Source organism: Polyodon spathula, chromosome 9 (genome assembly GCF_017654505.1).
Source record: "Polyodon spathula isolate WHYD16114869_AA chromosome 9, ASM1765450v1, whole genome shotgun sequence".
In the NCBI taxonomy this organism is placed as follows: Eukaryota; Metazoa; Chordata; class Actinopteri; order Acipenseriformes; family Polyodontidae; genus Polyodon; species Polyodon spathula.
In genome coordinates this window covers 51,148,298-51,170,359 of record NC_054542.1, presented here as the reverse complement: position 1 = coordinate 51,170,359, position 22,062 = coordinate 51,148,298, and the positions used below count along the sequence as shown (strand labels likewise).

The 22,062-nt window shown below is 42.6% G+C and overlaps 1 protein-coding gene across 3 annotated transcripts in view; it reads right to left on the bottom strand.

The window, feature by feature from the left end:
- The window catches only part of LOC121321020 (ubiquitin-protein ligase E3A), a 31,294-nt gene extending 9,438 nt beyond the window's left edge, over positions 1-21,856 (bottom strand). The window contains exons 1-6 of one of the 3 annotated variants that reach the window (XM_041259918.1): positions 20,418-21,856; positions 16,753-16,797; positions 12,317-12,627; positions 9,092-10,314; positions 4,617-4,761; positions 1,083-1,288 (exon numbers count right to left, since the gene is read on the bottom strand). In XM_041259918.1, coding sequence (XP_041115852.1) covers positions 1,083-1,288; positions 4,617-4,761; positions 9,092-10,314; positions 12,317-12,627; positions 16,753-16,754 — 1,887 coding nt within the window. In that variant the 5' untranslated portion in view covers positions 16,755-16,797; positions 20,418-21,856. Of the gene's footprint in view, positions 1-1,082; positions 1,289-4,616; positions 4,762-9,091; positions 10,315-12,316; positions 12,628-16,752; positions 16,798-18,376; positions 18,852-20,417 lie in introns of those variants that run through there. The other 2 variants (XM_041259917.1, XM_041259919.1) reach the window with 2 other exon arrangements.
- Positions 21,857-22,062: the final 206 nt, after the last annotated feature.

The window sequence follows — 22,062 nt, the reverse complement described above, 5'->3', positions numbered from 1 at the left end:
CCCACTGTGGCCCTGGCACAGTAGTTTAATATTAGACACACCAGCGCATACTGTGTCTGTAGTAACCCCACTGTGGCCCTGGCACAGTAGTTTAATATTAGACACACCAGCGCATACTGTGTCTGTAGTAACCCCACTGTGGCCCTGGCACAGTAGTTTAATATTAGACACACCAGCGCATACTGTGTCTGTAGTAACCCCACTGTGGCCCTGGCACAGTAGTTTAATATTAGACACACCAGCGCATACTGTGTCTGTAGTAACCCCACTGTGGCCCTGGCACAGTAGTTTAATATTAGACACACCAGCGCATACTGTGTCTGTAGTAACCCCACTGTGGCCCTGGCACAGTAGTTTAATATTAGACACACCAGCGCATACTGTGTCTGTAGTAACCCCACTGTGGCCCTGGCACAGTAGTTTAATATTAGACACACCAGCGCATACTGTGTCTGTAGTAACCCCACTGTGGCCCTGGCACAGTAGTTTAATATTAGACACACCAGCGCATACTGTGTCTGTAGTAACCCCACTGTGGCCCTGGCACAGTAGTTTAATATTAGACACACCAGCGCATACTGTGTCTGTAGTAACCCCACTGTGGCCCTGGCACAGTAGTTTAATATTAGACACACCAGCGCATACTGTGTCTGTAGTAACCCCACTGTGGCCCTGGCACAGTAGTTTAATATTAGACACACCAGCGCATACTGTGTCTGTAGTAATCCCATACTGTGGCCCTGGCACAGTAGTTTAATATTAGACACACCAGCGCATACTGTGTCTGTAGTAACCCCACTGTGGCCCTGGCACAGTAGTTTAATATTAGACACACCAGCGCATACTGTGTCTGTAGTAACCCCACTGTGGCCCTGGCACAGTAGTTTAATATTAGACACACCGGCGCATTAGTCTCTCCCACCTTTTAATTAAGTTTCATCTAAAACCTTTTTAAAACGTTACAGGTGAAACTCCTACCACACACTCAAGCCCCAGCAATTCAATATGAATCTCCAAAGGTAGGTGTAGCAAGTAAAAGCATTGAAAACAGCAAGCATGCAGCAACAGGGTGTGTTCGTTACCGGATGAGAATCGGCCAGGTCGCGGAAAGTTCCTTTCTTCCCCATTAACTTTCTGTAGACGACCATGGGGAAATGAACGTCCAGGATACAGTTATTGTAAATGGCAAGCCCCAGCACAATCCCAATCAGTGTAAACTGACCCTCCGTCTCGAACGAGGACGGATTCAACCAGCACAGTTTGGTCATCTCGTCGTACGTGAACATTCCTGGAACACATTGTTAACAACACAATGGTGAAGCATGCCCATGTATGTGCAGGAAATAAACCTGACCTTGCTCCTCTCCAATTCACAGACAGCTACACCACTGCCTCTACAGCAGATTCAAAAGCCATGCTTTTCCACGTCTAATTATTCACTCACTCCTGAAGGACCTGTAATGATCCAGAGTCTGGGTGCATTTTGTACAGACTATTTGCAAAGTGTGAATAACATGGGAATATTAAAATTACAATATAAACTAAACTAAATATAAGTTAATGGTTTCAAATAGAAAAATCTCGTAACGAATGCAATTGCTAAAGTTTTCTTTCACTGTGAAATAGCAGACACTGTATTGTATATGATAATCGCTGTATTTTTCAGGCTCTAGCCCTTAATACTGAAGTATTTCACTTACATGCACAGGGTTGTTTTGAGCTTCATTTCAAAGTTCACCTTCTAGTTCCTTTATATTCATTTACTTTTATATTTTCATAATATATTTTTGCATACCTCAAATAAATTATGTTGCTACAGTCGTTACAGATTCTTACTGTGAGAACAACACAGGACATTAGACAGGAGGAGGGTGGACTCACACACTGACTGGCCAAAAAACTAGGAGAATGCACCCCAGCTCCAGCAACAACAGAAGGGCAAAGGATCTCTGATGGAATTGACATAAACATGAAGTGAAATGACTCTGAACAGGATCTTCATGGCAATGAAATGATTACATTTAGAAACACTGATAGTGAAACGTGATTGAATCATCCCAAAACAAAACAAATCCCCTGGGCCGGATGAGATCCTCCCAGTAGTACTCAAAGAAATGAAAGAAGTAATTTACAAACCGCTAACCAAGATCATGCAGCAGTCTCTTGACACAGGGGTGGTACCGACAGACTGGAAAATTGCAAACGTAATACCGATCCACAAAAAGGGAAACAAAACTGAACCAGGTAACTACAGACCAGTAAGCCTGACTTCTATTATATGCAAACTTATGGAAACTATAATAAGATCCAAAATGGAAAATTACCTATATGGTAACAGGGTACTGGGAGACAGTCAACATGGTTTTAGGAAAGGGAGATCGTGCCTAACTAACTTGCTTGATTTTTTTGAGGATGCAACATCGATAATGGATAATTGCAAAGCATATGACATGGTTTATTTAGATTTCCAGAAAGCTTTTGACAAAGTCCCGCACAAAAGATTAATTCTCAAACTGAACGCAGTTGGGATTCAAGGAAACACATGTACATGGATTAGGGAGTGGTTAACATGTAGAAAACAGAAAGTACTGATTAGAGGAAAAACCTCAGAATGGAGTGTGGTAACCAGCGGTGTACCACAGGGATCAGTATTAGGTCCTCTGCTATTCCTAATCTACATTAATGATTTAGATTCTGGTATAGTAAGCAAACTTGTTAAATTTGCAGACGACACAAAAGTAGGAGGAGTGGCAAACACTGTTGCAGCAGCAAAGGTCATTCAAAATGATCTAGACAAGATTCAGAACTGGGCAGACACATGGCAAATGACATTTAATAGAGAAAAGTGTAAGGTACTGCACGCAGGAAATAAAAATGTACATTATAAATATCATATGGGAGATATTGAAATTGGAGAAGGAATCTATGAAAAAGACCTAGGAGTTTTTGTTGACTCAGAAATGTCTTCATCTAGACAATGTGGGGAAGCTATAAAAAAGGCTAACAAGATGCTCGGATACATTGTGAAAAGTGTTGAATTTAAATCAAGGGAAGTAATGTTAAAACTGTACAATGCACTAGTAAGACCTCATCTTGAATATTGTGTTCAGTTCTGGTCACCTCGCTATAAAAAAGATATTGCTGCTCTAGAAAGAGTGCAAAGAAGAGCGACCAGAATTATTCCGGGCTTAAAAGGCATGTCATATGCAGACAGGCTAAAAGAATTGAATCTGTTCAGTCTTGAACAAAGAAGACTACGTGGCGACCTAATTCAAGCATTCAAAATTCTAAAAGGTATTGACAGTGTCGACCCAAGGGACTTTTTCAGTCTGAAAAAAGAAACAAGGACCAGGGGTCACAAATGGAGTTTAGAAAAAGGGGCATTCAGAACAGAAAATAGGAGACACTTTTTTACACAGAGAATTGTGAGGGTCTGGAATCAACTCCCCAGTAATGTTGTTGAAGCTGACACCCTGGGATCCTTCAAGAAGCTGCTTGATGAGATTTTGGGATCAATAAGCTACTAACAACCAAACGAGCAAGATGGGCCGAATGGCCTCCTCTCGTTTGTAAACTTTCTTATGTTCTTATGTTCTTATCCCAGCTGTATTTCAGCTGTGAAAATGGTGTGAAGTCTGTATAATTGATGTGGCTGCGAAGCGTTTAATTTATACAGGACGCTCAAACCTGTTCCTGCTCACCCCACAAACCTATAGAAGTCACATGACCTCAATATTTCAGCCATACTAAGTCAAAGATCAATGTCACGGTCACCAAAATATAGAGCACATTGTTTTTAAAGCATTGCACACAGGACAACACATCAGCGTCAGCTTTGTACAACTACTTACACAAAAGGGCTTGTTTTTCTTATACTAAGCCCACAATCCCACTGGACCAAGAGGATCAGAGAACACAGCTGTGTACCAGAATATGCCAGACATCTTAGGTCACAGGGCAAAGTGAAGGGTTCCGTTTTCCACAAGGAATTCTGGAATATGTGAATTCAGCATCGGCAATGTTTTGTAAAGTTCACAGAGCTGTAGGAGGACTACTCCATAGCACCTCACGAAGGTACTTCATAGTTCCACTAGTGTTCAAATGTGCATGGTCATGTGACCTGCTAGGCCTATATAACATGCGTGAGAATTGGGTGAAACTGTTCAGCAATGAGAAATCACAAGCACTCCAGTGTCTACACAAGGGGAATGAAGGTGGGTGTCTATTAGTGTCTGCACTGCTTAACATGTCCATCTCCTGGGATGGCAACCACCACTGCAAAGCACAACGCTGTTCTCAAGCATGACAAGGACTGAAGCCTGCAGGCGTGGCAACGTGTAGCGACAAACGAGACATGCTACAGTGGCCCGAATCACTTGAACCTTCAAAACTGTTGCAAAAACACTGGCTTCCACTGAAACAACGCACTAGGGGATGGAGCAATGCCAGTCTACCATTGTTTGGCCAGTCAGTACATGTTGCTACTGCAAACATAAATACATTAAAGACACTGAGGTGCAAAGGGTTAATGTTTATTATTGCAAAACATAATAATAATAATAATAATAATAATAATAATAATAATAAATTCATCAAAGTTAGTTTGAAGATCTTACCGATATCGCGGTTGAAGAGTTCCTCCACTACGAGTTGAAAGAACTCTTTGGAAACTCCTCCTTCATCCACTCCTTGCTCTCCTTCAAACTCCACGTACAGCTGCTTCTTCAAGTCTGCAGGGTTTTCCATGGCAATCATCTCAAGCTACATCACAGAAGGAAATCAATTTCAACGTGAAGAACCAAATGAACAACAGGGTTAGCTCCATGGGATTAATACAGCGACTGTCCTGTTCACCAATGCAAGAACGCCACTCGTTGCAAAACACTTGGCATGGCAGACTCCGTGCCGGAGGTCTGTGTATCTGCAGAACACAGGGGTATGAGTTTTAACTGAAAGGTGTTCTCTCAATCTCAAGAGCTCAACGCTGCAGCTTGCTGGGAAAAGAGGGCTGCAGCGATTGACATTCTGAGATTCTGATTTGTGCCAAATATGATTTTAACATTTTTGTATTTTAGTACCTAAACTGGCCGCTTGTACTAGCAGGGGTTCTGATTTCAGGGTTTTATTTTGGAGTAAATGAAGCATATTGGTTTTCCGCCTATGCTTCACTGAAATATGATGAATGGCTTCAAAGTCCATGATTTGAACAGTGTTTCAACAGCAGTGTATTGCATTCAGTACCAGGTCCCCTGCAATCTGGTGCACAGATTTCAAGGTCTTTCAACGAAATTCCCAAGTAGGGTTTCAAAACAAACTAGTTCTTCTAAAGGCATGAGATTTACTACTGAATTCTGGGCATAGCTCAAAAATAAAACCTGCAAATGAGAACCCATATACTGTATGTTAGGCCCGTTGTCCAGATCTGAACTTCACAGTTTGAATATTTTTATGGCCATATTAAATTTCATGGCTCTAGTATAGAAGGTTAAGATTTTTTTGTTGTCATTTATCTTGCAAACAAACCAATATCCCAAGAGTCCTACATCAATCAAAGCAAGTGTCAATGTAAAGTTTGCAAGCTTTAATAACATACTGCCAAGTCAACATGAGGCAAGAGCACAGCAAACGGATAAGGCTTTAAATGAAATGGGCAAAAACTGTGCTGTGTAGTGAACCAAAGTAAACAGCAAGGTAACAAGGCTTGCAGAAATAAAAAGGAGTTGTTTGACTGGACTAGTGGGTCTGGTTGTCTCAGGATAGAAGATCTTAGGGAGGCGATAGGACATGGAATAACATTCTCAGGCCCACGCTTATATAAAAGGCCACCTGTGCAGAACACATAGACACAATGAATACATTATACTAGATTTGGCTCCCCTAGAATTTGTTACATTAGTATTGTCCCTATAATCAAAATCACAGATTAAACCCAGCACAACACTTTTCAGAAGTAACTGACAAATTAAGCAGAATAATATCCACTTGTCCTTGGAGTAGAATGTGGAACTTAAACCATATTGGTGCAATTTCAGAATGGGTGCAATTTCAGAATGTGTGCAATTTCAGTTAGTGGAAGTGTTTGGAGGAGATTGCATTTCCCTGCTCAGTATATGTTGCAGTCTGCCAAGGGCAGTGTGCCACCACTTGCGTCACAAGCTCAAAATTCATGATTAAGATTTTATATATATATATATATATATATATATATATATATATATATATATATATATATATATATATATATATATATAAAATTATTATATATTTTTTTTTTAAATGGATCGAAAACCAATGTATTAATTCTGGTCACATCTGCTAAGACGATTCTGCATGGCATTCACCAGGGGCTGAGGGGGGGGGGGGGGGGGGGGGGGCGGGGAAAAACAGGAAATAAAGTGAATTGATTTCTTTTACACCGACTACGGGCTAATTGTTAAAGTCATTCATCCTGGGTACAGCACTTCATAATGGTAATTACACCATTATCTACGGTCAGTGCCAGACAACTGCTTCCGTATGGGTTGGCTCTTTCCAATATAAACAAAGCCAATCCAGCCAGTGAATGAGCTGCTATGGATAATAAGAATTTCACAATTCCACCACCAATCGTGTTAAATAAACCAAATGCATTTTATCTGCAATTAGTTTTCACTCTGCAAGAGAGTACTTAATGCCTTATTATTGATGGTTCCGCTAAGCATCTCTGGGTGTTCATGCCTTGATTGGTAACCCATCTCTCAATAGAGTTTTACACGCAGCCAGCACTGACCAGGCACCAGCAGCGAGTTCAACCACTCAAAACTAGAACCAATGAGAGTGGCGCAAAAGGGGTTTAACTTTCTTGACCAATAAACTACCACAGAAACAATACAAGTGGTTTGATTTCCTAGTCTCTGTATTGCCATTCTGAAATGACTTGTATTCACAGCCACTTATACAAGTACATGATCTGAATCCATCTGTCAACGAATAAGCTGCTGTTTTATAATGTTTCTCGGTTTTATATGTTGCTGTGCTCTGAAAATGCGAGCTACTGGATAAGGAACTGGTTTGATATATGGAGGTTGTTGGTGTCTGGTACTCTTCTGTTGTAATCTCTTGTAGTGACAGCTCTTATTAGCAGGCTGTGTCAAATGCATAAATTGTGAGGATGTTTATTATAAGGGCCAAGAGGGTAACAAGCTATACTGGAAAAGTTACAAGGAAAGAATTGTTAAAGAATGATGTCGCCACAGGTCAGATAGAAAAAGGTCACTATGGACAAAAATGCCTCTCATATTGCACACTGATTTCACATGTTTAACAGAGTGTTGGGGTTATACAGCAATGCCTTTCTCATATTGCACGCTGATTTCACATGTTTAATAGAATGTTACGGTTACACAGCAATGCCTTTCTCATATTGCACACTGATTTCACATGTTTAACAGTGTTAGGATTATACAGCAATGCCTTTCTCATATTTCACGCTGATTTCACATGTTTAACAGTGTTAGGATTATACAGCAATGCCTTTCTCATATTGCACGCTGATTTCACATGTTTAATAGAGTGTTGGGGTTATACAGCAATGCCTTTCTCATATTGCACGCTGATTTCACATGTTTAATAGAGTGTTATGGTTATACAGCAATGTCTTTTTCATATTGCATGCTGATTTCACGTTTAATAGAGTGTTATGGTTATACAGCAATGCCTTTTTCATATTGCACGCTGATTTCACATGTTTAATAGAGTGTTACGGTTACACAGCAATGCCTTTCTCGTATTGGATGCTGATTTCATATGTTTAATAGAGTGTTGGGGTTATACAGCAATGCCTTTCTCATATTGCACGCTGATTTCACATGTTTAATAGAGTGCTGGGGTTATACAGCAATGCCTTTCCCATATTGCACGCTGATTTCACATGTTTAATAGAGTGTTGGGGTTATACAGCAATGCCTTTCCCATATTGCACACTGATTTCACATGTTTAATAGAGTGTTGGGGTTATACAGCAATGCCTTTCTCATATTGCACGCTGATTTCACATGTTTAATAGAGTGTTGGGGTTATACAGCAATGCCTTTCTCATATTGCACGCTGATTTCACATGTTTAATAGAGTGTTAGGGTTATACAGCAATGCCTTTCTCATATTGCACGCTGATTTCACATGTTTAATAGAGTGTTGGGGTTATACAGCAATGCCTTTCTCATATTGCATGCTGATTTCACATGTTTAATAGAGTGTTAGGGTTATACAGCAATGCCTTTCTCATATTGCACGCTGATTTCACATGTTTAATAGAGTGTTGAGGTTATACAGCAATGCCTTTCTCATATTGCACGCTGATTTCACATGTTTAATAGAGCAGTAGTATTAAAAACTGACTAACTGTTGTATTCAAAGTTCTGGGTTAATCCACCAATAAGACTCAAAATGAGACTGAACACGTCTCCTTCCCTCAAAACCATTTCTCACCTTTCAGAGAAGTGACAGCAATTGAATTGGGTGCAGCAAATAGATGAATCCCTTGAGCAACTACCAGCCCCTTTACAAACCATTAAAACCAGTTAATTTAAGGGAAACGACTGGGTTTCAAAGAGAGTAGAAATCCTATCTTCTTGCATTACTCCAGCAGGGACCTTCGTGGTGCATTGAGTGGCAGTCACATGGATAAGATGCCCAGCATGTGATTCAGGGGTTAAACCCAGGCTGATCTTAGTAGGTCTGACCAATACTTTAACCATTTTTTTTTTTTTTTAAATACATACATAAATTCTATTACACTCAATATGTTCAGATGTAAGTCCTCCAACTCAAGACTTTCTTAAACAATCAAGTAGCTTGAAATATAAAACCCATGACTTTACTGACTTTCGCCCCCCCCCCCTCAGCCCCTGTTGAATGCCATGCGTCAGTCTTAGCAAATGTGAGAAGAATTAATACATTGGTTTCGATCCAATTAAAAAAATAATAATAATAATAATAATAATAATTATAAATCCCACACCACCTATTCATGTATACTTTCATAAGGTGAGGATTCTCAGCTCCTACACCCAAGCAGAAACTTTTGAAACAGGCTGAGGAGAGCAGTACTTACTCTGACAAGGGCATCGTCGATGATGTGATCCCGCCGCACTTTGAGTCTCAGGTAGGGGTTGAGCTGCTGCCCCTGAACCAGGCTGTAGAGGACAGTGATACGCCGCTCGCTGTACATGCGGATCCTGTTGTCGTAGTACAGTCCCAGGTTCTTGGTTACAGCATTGAGGATAAAGGGGCAGGTCATGAAGGAGAACTTGTTCTCCGTCTCCACCTTGAAGAACGTGTAGTCTTTGTCCATCTCCAGCACGTCGTTGAGTGGCTCGTTTACAAACTCCTCGAAAGGGAGCAGTGGTTTGCGGCAGTCGATAGTCTTTACGCCCAGTTCTGTCTCCAGCGGGTCCAGCCGAGGCCCCTTCTTGTTCCTCCGCTCCTCCCCCAGAAGCTCCTGCAAAGTGAGCTCGCTGGACTCGGGGATGGGCTCCTCGTCCTCCTCCTCATTGTGACCCCTGTCCACCTCCCCTCCCAGCACGTTTGCATAGTAAACTATTTTCAAGCATTTGGTGGCAGCCACGACGGCGTCATCGTCGTTCACCAGGTTGCGGCTGTTGAACTCGTTGCTGATCACTTTGTAGGTGATGAGCTGCTGAAACGTCTCGGTCATGCGACGGATCTGCCCCGCACTATACCGAGACCACAGCCGCACCAGCTTGGCTTGAGCAGGGAGTGGGAGCTTGCTCAGTGCTTTGCAGAACAGAGGCAGGGCGATCTCCAAGTACTCAGGGCTGTGGAGGTTGCTGTTCTCCATGACTATGATAAACAAGTTCAGGTAATTGGGATCCCTGGAGTACACGTTATGGTACGTCAGGTCACATTCCACATTGGGTGACAAGTAAACCAGTGCGTTGAGAAAGGCTGTTTCTATCTTCTCGTTGGCCAGCAGTTTGCTGTAGACCCTCCTCACCGCCTCCACATCCACAGACACTTCGTCAGGGCCCGGCTTGCCGGCTTCTAACCTGGAAGACGAGGCTCCTGAGTCTTCCTCCATCGCAGCAGCAGAGCAGGCGGCTTTCTCTTTCTCATCCTCATCCTTGTCCTCATCCTTCCCCTGCAGCGATTTCAGCTCTTCCTTTGTGTGCTGCTTGGTCTTTCGGAAGCTCTGCACCAAGCCATCGGCGCTGGAGAAAACTCTGCCGATCACCCGGATCAACGGGGAATAATCCTCCTTTTCACCACAGGTCTCCAGGATCTCATACACTTTCTCCTCTGTAAGGTAATTCAAATCTTTATGGGAAAAAAAGCAAAACAAAATGTAAGTATTATACATTTGCGATTTTTTGAAGAAAAATTATATTTCTTCTGGTGAACATTCAAGTAAAAGAACAGCTCACTTACCCATTATGTGTGAATAAAAATAATAATGCATTGTAGGGAACACAAAACTTCATTTACCTCTGCTTGACCAGACCACAGCAAAACTCTTTTTTAAAGCCATCAAATAAACACAGGGAGATTACATTTACTCAAAGCTGCTGCAGCTTCAAGGAACAAAATGAGGTTTAAAATAGAAGTGCGATTGCAAATGCTTTTTTCGCGCCTTTTTAACCCATAACGAACAGGCTAGAAATGTCCACAAGGTGTAGGGTCATCACTTACAAGCAGGAGTATTGTACTGGAGGCCCATGCATTGTATTACATGCCTCCAGAACAATGCATTACCCCAAGGGAAGTGGGGTAATACATGCAAAAAGATGTTCATTCTGATGAACACGTCACAATAGAGAGCGTTCCTTGTGAAACACCATGCATGCAGTCTTCAAAGTACCTACCAACTAAGCATTGTTTAAAGACAATGCATGTCAAGGATTGTGTGCACAACAAACAAATGAGTGTGAGGGACAGCCGATTTACATGCATGTGTGTATCGAAGACATTTCTATTTTAATCAGGGCATGACAATGAATATGAGAAGGAGAAGAAGCCGTGGCAGCCAGACGGGCTGTGGTTTATAAAGAGACTGCAGGGCTCCCTGCCTGAACGTAACAATATCCAAGGCTATTGTACAACACACCTGAGTTTACACTTGCTAGAGCCCCAACAGGTAAGAATCAATAGCAATGTATTAGGACAGTGGTTCCCAACCTGTGGACTGTGAGAAAACTCCAGGTGGTCTGCAAACAACTCCCAAAATCCTGCTCCTCAGATCAAAGCAACACAGCAAGCAGCTTGTGATGGTGTAAACATGATCACACTGACGTGGCATTCTGGGTCCGTGATCAGGTAAACACGATAAAAAAAAAAACACACTTTGTTTCTTTGACTTGCAGTACAGCTTGTTAACACATCACTGGACAGGGGAGGAACTGAATTGCACTGCCTGCTTGTTTGTAATTTCGTGTGACGTCACTGAGACAGGAATTTCATTTTTAAAGAGTGGAGACATTTTCAGCAGCACTATCTGACAGTTATAGTAGAACATTTAATTATATATAAATAAATGTTTTTACAACATTTATAAATATTTGAGAAAGTAATCAAGAGTTACTGCTTATAAAGACCCTGACAATAAACGTGTTGTATGATGTCATTGTAATCACTCAGGTGAAACAATGTCTTGTAATTTGCCCAAACACCAATATTTTTCAATAAAGCTTTCAGGAAGTATTGCAAGATCCCTCAAGTCATAGAATAACGTGTTTTTATACATGTGTCTCTAAGCAGAGTACATAATAAATATTAAAAAAACTAAAAAAAAAAAAGTTTAAAAAAATAGTAATTGTGTTAAAAAAAAGCGAAGTTTATATGGGTTACCCACATTATATACCATTGTAAGATATGTATGTAGTCTGCACTTCAAAGCAGCCATTAACTGAAACAGCTTTCCAATGTGAAACAAATACTAACTAAATAACTTGCACGTTATGAAGCACAATTTTTTTAGCAAGCATTATTAAAAATAAAAAATGACATCTAGCATTCACGTAAATGCACATCTTTCTAACCTGTGCTCATTCTACTGCTTGTTTTCATTGTTCAGAAAAAAAATCCTAATCTATCTGTTCCAGCATTTTCACTCTGCATAAAAGTAACGCACTGCATTGAACATACTAACTCGGGTGGAATGACTAACTTAAAACAAACAAACCAAAAAGAGTCTACATTTGTAGCTTGACTGGTATTTTCAGGTAATGCATTGCAACGTTTGCATTCTCTGAACGTCAAAGGGCTTCAGGTCATTCGAAGTTACAGGCGGAAGGAGGTGTGGCTGGAAGAATCAGTATGTTACCTTTGAAGTGATCCCTCGCGGGAGGCTCCTCCGTCCGGTTCATCCCCCTGGCGCTGCACGCGTTGTTGCGGGCTCCTTTGGCACTGGTCTCTAGGTAAGCAGCACTCGTTCCTTTCTTGGAGGGATGAGGATCACATAGTTTTGCATTAATCTTATAAAGATCGAGGGCCTTGATGGCGGCCGCATTGTTATCCACACGATGGAAACTCGGACAGGAAGCACAGAACTCATTCGTGCAGGCCTCATTTCCACAGCCCTCAGTTAACTGCTGGTAGTAGCGCTCTATTAGATGCTTTGCAGCGGCTCGCTTCCTGTACCAAATATTCAAACAGTAGGCACAAGGATTAGTACAGCCTTCAGGGCAGGGTTGTATTGAGACACAGTGGAGCAGTGCATTCTCATTCAATTACTCGCTGTGCACACAATGAAAAAGCACAGGATTAAACTCCACTTCAGCACATTGTTTCTTCAGATTTACTATATTAAACAATATATAAAATAATGTCATTTGTAATGCTATCACATGTGCCAATTACCAATCACGGTCAGTTATCATTATAAAACTACAGCATCCTCTCAAACAGCGTTGAGTAATAAATATGACAAGAAAAAAAATGAAAAAAAAACATGGGAGAAGAAAAGGAATACATTTTTTGTACAAGACAACTAGCAAATGCTTTACATAACTGGGAGCTGTGGAAAACACCTAAATACAAATCGAACAAAACAATGACATTCTCTTAATTTAAGGCCAGACAATACCTTTCCATCTTTGTGTAGATAAAAAGGAAAAATGCACAGAATTGCACAGCAAAGACACATTGGCCTTGTATTTGGCGATATATCTTGATGTCCATGTAGAGAACACTCTAAAAACGTCTTGTTTTCAGCAAAAGCGTTGCATGAAATTGTCTAGACACAGCTATTGCAAAACGGGGGCAGGATGTTTAGAACTGGTTGGACAATTGATCATAAAAATAAAAGCACCTCCTTGTGGACACAACCATGAAAGCTGCCTCTAGCTGTATTACCCTCTTTGTCCTTATGTTGAACCCTAAGCCCTGAAGATACACAAGGACCTGAGCGGCTGATCAAACGGTTTCTTCTGAAGATACACTGGAGAGCGACTCAAGCATCACGAGGAGGACACTCACAATGAGGATGACCAGGTCCAACCTGTCAGTACATTTCAAACCTTGCTTCATGCAGCTCACTGCACAAATAAGAAAGTTACCATTATTCTTTATTTATTTTGTGGGTCACACACACGTCTCTTTTACCGTAAAGGGATGTAAAGCTGACCAATGAATTCCAAAGCCAGACAGTATTTCACATCCTGGTTTTTGAAAGGCAGACACATGATTACAAACATCAGGCATTTCAGAAGCTTTCTGTTGGCAAACATGCTCTTCTATCTGGTCTTTCCTGTGGTCAATGGCATCATCAAACAGGGATTGAGAAACCCTGCCACCTGCTTGCTGTGTCATCAACTGTTTCCGTAATGACTGACATGATCAGAAGACAATCCCTCAATGACGAGGGATGCAGTTATCAAATCAAATTCATAGGAATTGAGAACGCTTTGCAAGGACTTTTCTAAGACGCATGGAACTAAAAAAATGAATGAACCCCTAAAATAACTGTAATGTTGGTGCTAGCTGTTGTCAGGCTTTTGGTGTCTGATGCTGCAGACTTCTGGTTTCAAAACAAAGCGCATCCCCAATCCAAACACCACGGTGAACACCAAAAAATTACTCACTTTTGCTGCTGAAAATAGATGGGTGTTATGTGACCTTGGTTTTAGAAAAGTAGATATGAGAACTGACCGAGAAGTGAAACTAGCAACTGTGAAGGCTTCTCTTTTCATGCAGCCTAAGTTAAATTCTACCAACATGTTTTTTTTTGTGTTTGTTAAAAATGGTTATATCACAATATCACCTTTAGTATGCCAACTACTGCATTGTTTTTTGTATTATCCCTCAGGCTTCTATAAACCTTCATTCACAATTTCTCACTCCCACTAATGCCTACAGAAGGACATGAATGTAGAACAGACTAATAGAGGGCTTTCCGGAGACTGAAGTGATCTTATTGCTAAGACTGGCTGTGTGTGGAAAACAGCAGCACACACCAGTCAATGCAGTACAGTGCTGCCCTATACTTGTGAAACTTCCTGGTACAATTCATATATAGCAAAAGACACTGTCTGAAACAATTACAAATTACAAAAACAATCAGACACAGGGAATTCAAATTATGACCAGCTGATCTGATCTGATCCACATATTTCATTACAATATCAACAGACCATGAGAAAAGAATAAGGGGCTATTGAGGGCTCTTGATCTGATGGTGAAAGGGGTGTGGGTCGATCAGCTCTGTAAAGAACGCTCACCGAATGATTGTCAGCTATTCTTAATGGGAACTTACCCCTTATTAACAATGAAGTTTTCCAAGGGTGTGATGCTTTCACATTCCAGAACCAAGCTCACAGTGAGAGCGAGGGTGTGCTCACTGTTAATTACTTGTGATGCTTTCACATTCCAGAACCAAGCTTACAGTAAGAGCAAGGGTGTGCTCACTGTTAATTACTTGTGATGCTTTCACATTCCAGAACCAAGCTTACAGTAAGAGCAAGGGTGTGCTCACTGTTAATTACTTGTGATGCTTTCACATTCCAGAACCAAGCTTACAGTGAGAGCGAGGGTGTGCTCACTGTTAATTACTTGTGATGCTTTCACATTCCAGAACCAAGCTTACAGTGAGAGCGAGGGTGTGCTCACTGTTAATTACTTGTGATGCTTTCACATTCCAGAACCAAGCTTACAGTGAGAGCGAGGGTGTGCTCACTGTTAATTACTTGTGATGCTTTCACATTCCAGAACCATGCTCACAGTGAGAGCGAGATAAAAAAATTTTAAATGTGGTCATAGCAACTAGAAGCACACATTAACAAACAGAATAGATTTTGCTTGTATTGTACGCAGCAGTGGAAGCTGCTAAAAGCTTCAGGAAATTCACCTGGTCTGGGTTTATCAGGGTGTCTCACCGAAAGGCTGTGCTGGTCTGGGTTTATCAGGGTGTCTCACAGAAAGGCTGTGCTGGTCTGGGTTTATCAGGGTGTCTCACAGAAAGGCTGTGCTGGTCTGGGTTTCTAAGGGTGTCTCACAGAAGGGCTGTGCTGGTCATGGTTTATCAGGGTGTCTCACAGAAAGACTGTACTGCTCTGGGTTTATCAGGGTGGCTCACAGAAAGGCTGTGCTGGTCTGGGTTAATCAGGATGTCTCACAGAAAGGCTGTGCTGGTCTGGGTTAATCAGGATGTCTCACAGAAAGACTGTGGTCTCAGGGTGTCTCACAGAAAGGCTGTGCTGGTCTGGGTTAATCAGGATGTCTCACAGAAAGACTGTGCTGGTCTGGGTTTATCAGGGTGTCTCACAGAAAGACTGTGCTGGTCTGGGTTTATCAGGGTGTCTCACAGAAAGGCTGTGCTGGTCTGGGTTAATCAGGATGTCTCACAGAAAGGCTGTGCTGGTCTGGGTTTATCAGGGTGTCTCACAGAAAGACTGTGCTGGTCTGGGTTTATCAGGGTGTCTCACAGAAAGGCTGTGCTGGTCTGGGTTAATCAGGGTGTCTCACAGAAGGGCTGTGCTGTCTGGGTTTATCAGGGTGGTTTATCAGGGTGTCTCACAGAAAGGCTGTGCTGGTCTGGGTTAATCAGGAAGGGCTGTGCTGGTCATGTCTCACAGAAAGGCTGTGCTAGTCTGGGTTAATCTGGGTTTATGGGTTTATAAGGGTGTCTCACAGAAAGACTGTGCTAGTATGGGTTTATCAGGGTGTCTCATAGATCCTAATCCTATCTGGTTTCCTCACAGATCCTAATCCCATTTGGTCTGGTTATGCTCATAATTGAATACATGATTTAATGTTAGGAGTGCAAACAATTGGATTATGAGGGACCTGCATGTGGAGTCTCATTTTTCAGTTGCTGGTAACATACCTAAGTCCCCAATTTATCTAATCTTATTTTTCAGCAGAAAAGTTTTTAACCAGAACACATATTTGGATGGCTCATTGCATAAGTTTGACTAACTATAATGCTCCCTACAAAATTTTAATGACTAAAGGCAACAGGTTGCCAACGGTATTGATAAAGGTCTGGAACGCTGACATACTGAACTCCCTGGGAAACATCATGTGCACATCTAGCATGTAAAGAGCACATGCAAGAAAAATAGAAACGCTCAAGGGGTGAAACACAGTCGTGTGTAAACTGCATACCAAGTGAAGTCTTTTTTGTTGGCTAATGTCACCAGAATCAAAACAAATGTAATAGAATTAAAATAAACATCCCTACAAATGTTAAAAAAAAAAAAAAAGTACAACTACACAATGAAGACACACTAGGACACAGCAAGCAGCACAGTATGTACTTACATTCGGCTAGCTTCAAGGGTTTCTATGTGAGGGTCTCCTGATGATCTAACAGAAATAAGCATTACAATAGTTACAAATCAGTACCCTAGTTACTGGTACAGTCACTGGTTCACTGCACTTCCATGTTCATTCCCAGCTCTTGCCACAAATAGCAATTATGCCTTATGTTCACCAATGCATTACTGTACTTGAAGCAACAGAAAATGTAACTTAGCTGCAGTTATGCGCATCAGTTTGGTCATAGCAATGGCTATAAGAATATAGTGGCCATCTGCAAACAATATTATTAAAACAGTAGGCAAATATCTGTATTTTGGTACAAAATGGATCTCATTTTGACAGTAACAGTCCCAGTTGTTAAACCAGTTTGAGGATTTCCCAATGGAGACTACAGTCACTGTAAATGCTATACTGTATACAGTTTAGGAATATCCCCTGCAGCTATGTGCAGAGATTGCACATCAACACATTATTCTGAACTCTCATTATGCTAGTACTTTCAAAGTATACTCCTTGTGGCCTGTTTTTTTATGCATGCTTATTTCAGGTACATTTTTAAAGGAGTATGATGAGCCTAAGAATGTATCTTGCAAGTTTGTTTTAATGAATATTTTGCAAGGAAATAAAAACTCAAGGTGTATGATGGACAAGTGGACTGCAAATCCCATTGTAGTTTATCAGGCAACACAACACACATCACGTACCCTCGCCAAGTCTTAATAGAAGAAGGTGCTTTTTTAAAGGAATGGAACAATACTGTCTAAGAGGTGCTACTTATCAAAACGTGTTCCCATTCTTTATCGCTGTACATACGGAAGATACACGGACATGTGCTTTGTACTGTATTCATTTTCTATTTATAAAACTAACACGAAGAGTCATCAAAATGTACGACCGGTTTAATTTAAGCACAGAGATGCAGACGAACTGAATTCTTTAACTCTAACCGACCCACAGCGGAGGCCCTCCGGTCACCCTGATCTGAAGTGTACTAACCAAATCAAACTCAATACTACAGCTGCTATTACTGTTGACAAATAAGCCAACCTGCCTGGATCCACTTGTCAGATTATAAACAGACACACACACAATTCCAGCGCACACAGAAACCCGTCATATTTGTATCAGGAAACAGACATACTTTCTTAGCAACAGTACAGTGTGTGCCACTGACAGAACCGCCTTTCTGGGAAATGACAGGGCATGATTAACTATTACAGCTGGCATTTAGATCTACTAAAAACAGAACGGCATCTAACTGCTGCCAGTCCAGCGCGTTAAAATCATGCTCGCATTTAGACAACATCTAAAAAATGCAAATGGTAGAGGCTTAATGCGCTGGTATCTTACAAACCTCTGAAATTATATTGTCAGGCCTAAACACGATTAGCTGTACGCTGTCGCTGTGCAACTGTCAAAAACACTACTTGGCATAATAAATAAATAAATACATGCATGCATGCATTCTCGCAACGAATGAAATTAATGTCCGTACTGCAGTTAGAAATTGTGACAATTTCACCTTGACAATGTTGCACGCCTCTTCCACAAATATTCTACAACAATTCTCTTCTCACTTTGCTGTTCCCCTGCATCCCCGGCCTTGCCCCAACCCCTTACCGACCTGTCTGCTGCTGCTGCTGGGCTAGGCTTGGCCTGTGGTGGCGCACACTCACAGTCCGGCTTCTCGTCGGAATTCATACGAGACTCTCTCTCTCTCTCTATTTGCGTATGTATACAAACACCTCCTTCGGTTAATTTTCAGCGATGTCAGCAAGATGCCGGAATGGGATATTTGTTTCTGCTGGTTTTTTTTTTTCGGAAGAGGTGTCTGCTTTACTGAGAAAATATTTCATTTCAGGCCTGTTTGACACTCTGATTTCCACAAAACCAACTCGGCCATCTTGATTTCACCGGGCTGGCCGTGCACAAGGGGAGCTATCCCAAGATGCAGCGAGCGCAGTTCCTCTGCTGCTTGCGATGCTGATTCTGCTCCAGCGCCGCTGGACCGGCTCACAGCGGTAAACAAGAGCGGATTGCACAGCTCCAGCGCCGCTCGACCGGCTCACAGCGGTAAACAAGAGCGGATTGCACAGCTCCAGCGCCGCTCGACCGGCTCACAGCGGTAAACAAGAGCGGATTGCACAGCTCCAGCGCCGCTCGACCTGCTCACAGCGGTAAACAAGAGCGGATTGCACAGCTCCAGCGCCGCTGGACCGGCTCACAGCGGTAAACAAGCGCGGATTGCACAGCTCCAGCGCCGCTGGACCGGCTCACAGCGGTAAACAAGCGCGGATTGCACAGCTCCAGCGCCGCTGGACCGGCTCACAGCGGTAAACAAGCGCGGATTGCACAGCTCCAGCGCCGCTCGACCTGCTCACAGCGGTAAACAAGCGCGGATTGCACAGCTCCAGCGCCGCTCGACCTGCTCACAGCGGTAAACAAGCGCGGATTGCACAGCTCCAGCGCCGCTCGACCTGCTCACAGCGGTAAACAAGCGCGGATTGCACAGCTCCAGCGCCGCTGGACCGGCTCACAGCGGTAAACAAGCGCGGATTGCACAGCTCCAGCGCCGCTCGACCTGCTCACAGCGGTAAACAAGAGCGGATTGCACAGCTCCAGCGCCGCTGGACCGGCTCACAGCGGTAAACAAGCGCGGATTGCACAGCTCCAGCGCCGCTGGACCGGCTCACAGCGGTAAACAAGAGCGGATTGCACAGCTCCAGCGCCGCTCGACCTGCTCACAGCGGTAAACAAGAGCGGATTGCACAGCTCCAGCGCCGCTCGACCTGCTCACAGCGGTAAACAAGAGCGGATTGCACAGCTCCAGCGCCGCTCGACCTGCTCACAGCGGTAAACAAGAGCGGATTGCACAGCTCCAGCGCCGCTCGACCTGCTCACAGCGGTAAACAAGAGCGGATTGCACAGCTCCAGCGCCGCTCGACCTGCTCACAGCGGTAAACAAGCGCGGATTGCACAGCTCCAGCGCCGCTCGACCGGCTCACAGCGGTAAACAAGCGCGGATTGCACAGCTCCAGCGCCGCTCGACCGGCTCACAGCGGTAAACAAGCGCGGATTGCACAGCTCCAGCGCCGCTGGACCGGCTCACAGCGGTAAACAAGCGCGGATTGCACAGCTCCAGCGCCGGTAAACAAGCGCGGATTGCACAGCTCCAGCGCCGGTAAACAAGCGCGGATTGCACAGCTCCAGCGCCGGTAAACAAGCGCGGATTGCACAGCTCCAGCGCAAGCGCGGATTGCACAGCTCCACGCCGGTAAACAAGCGCGGATTGCACAGCTCCAGCGCCGGTAAACAAGCGCGGATTGCACAGCTCCAGCCCAACACTGGCGTGCGTGTGGCACAGAGAGAGCGCTCGAAGCGTTACCGCATTGCACTGCTTGTGGAATCACTTAAAGAAAGTGCCCGTATTGGGGCAAAAATAAAAGTAACAGTAGGGCAAATAACCATCCTGTATTACAATGTGGGCACACACGGACTGAATAATGAATTCTACACATTGTGTACTGTTTATTGATGTTACACGACACACAGGTGTGGCATCTTCACAAGCACCTGATATTAGCAAAACGGTATCATTATGAGATGTCAAAATTAATACGTATTAATATTATTGTTATTTATTATTGCGGCAACAGCGAACTCACCCCGCTAGTCTTGTCCTGAGATAGCTTGGCTGCCTGCCGGGGAGTGGGGTTACTGCATGGTTTCAAATCAGGGTTGGACTGGTGAATTGCATGCTGGGAACTGTAGTTTATTCAGGAAACATGGAAACGTTGACACCTGTGTCCAACTAATACTTGTCAGAGGCATGTGTACATATTGCCCTCATTCACTGAGCTGTAACCGAAATTACCATCTCTCAGAGTCATGCCACTGCCAAATACATAAACACATGACTAGGAATAGAAGAGCTGCATTTTCAGAGCAAGACTGAAGTTCAATAGTGGGGAAATCAGCCGTGCATACAACACAAAAACAAACACTTTTTACGACAGCTGTGTTAACACACCACTGTTTAAACAGTAAAATAAGACACATTCTTCACATCCAAGCCAAGAAAAGCGGTAAAAGTTAAAAGTACTCCATAGATAGAAGTTTCTTAAGCTGGTATTAGATGTATATAAATATCTGAAGATGCAGTTTATTCATCAGCTTTGCCATAATCCGCATTTGATTGGTTTACTCTGAAATAGATCACACCCTGAGGTCTGGTTGTCCTGCTGTAAAATGTATTTTGTTAATTATATTTGTTAAGTGTTTGTTGAATTTATTACAGATGTGTGAAGGTGTCTCTAGCAGTGTTGTGTTTAAATATCCTCACCTAACAACAGCCTGGGTCCTGAGGAATTCTGAGTCTAAAAAGATCAAACAAGGAAAAAATGAGTACACAGCCCCTTCCTCCACGGCTACAGATCTTAGACATGGGAAGTGTCTCTTAGATCTGAGAAAGACTGCGTGAGAGTCACAGACCCTTCCTCCGCGGCTACAGATCTTAGACATGGGAAGCGTCTCTTAGATCTGAGAAAGACTGCGTGAGAGTTTGATACCAGGCAAGCAAACATCAGGCCCCGCGAGTTTCGTGTTTTTAGCTGAAGCCTGTTTTTAAAATTTATTTTATTTTAATACATAGAACCAGTTTCTTCAATGATCTACAAACTGTTGCTGATGAAATGCCACATTTAAACTCTACTGTTGTTTCCTTCTAGTGTTCGAAACCCCTAATCTGTTTTGAACTGCACTGTGGGCCCTTTCTGTAATTACTCATGTTATAGCTTTCCCTTTTACTTTTAAATAACATTTATTAGTATACTGCATGTCCCAAATATCCACATCTTTAACATAATACACAAGTTAATACAGACCATTGTCTTTACATACATTTGGTGAGAGTAAAGCCATTGCTGTGATCTTTTCCAATGCTTTTTTACGTACTTGTCCTTAAATACCATCGTGATGCACTGCATAGAGTCACCAGTAGATGGCAGACTGAGCTGGAAAACACACAAGCTCTGGCAAAAAAAAGTCTACATCACAGGCACGTGAAATCATTTATATGCTCCTGTTATAGAATAACACCAGTTCTTTCTCAACACTTCTTTTACTTCCATTTTCATTTTATTTAAAATAAATTCAGTTTTAGTTTTCAAATATAGCATTTTTGTACACAAAACTGTTTTTAGTTTTTATTTAAAAATCTATTTGTTTTAATCCCCCATCTCTGCTGATTCCGTTGGTAATTCCTGTTTGTAGTGACTGAATAAGCGCAGCGGATTGGTTAGGTTGCACTAG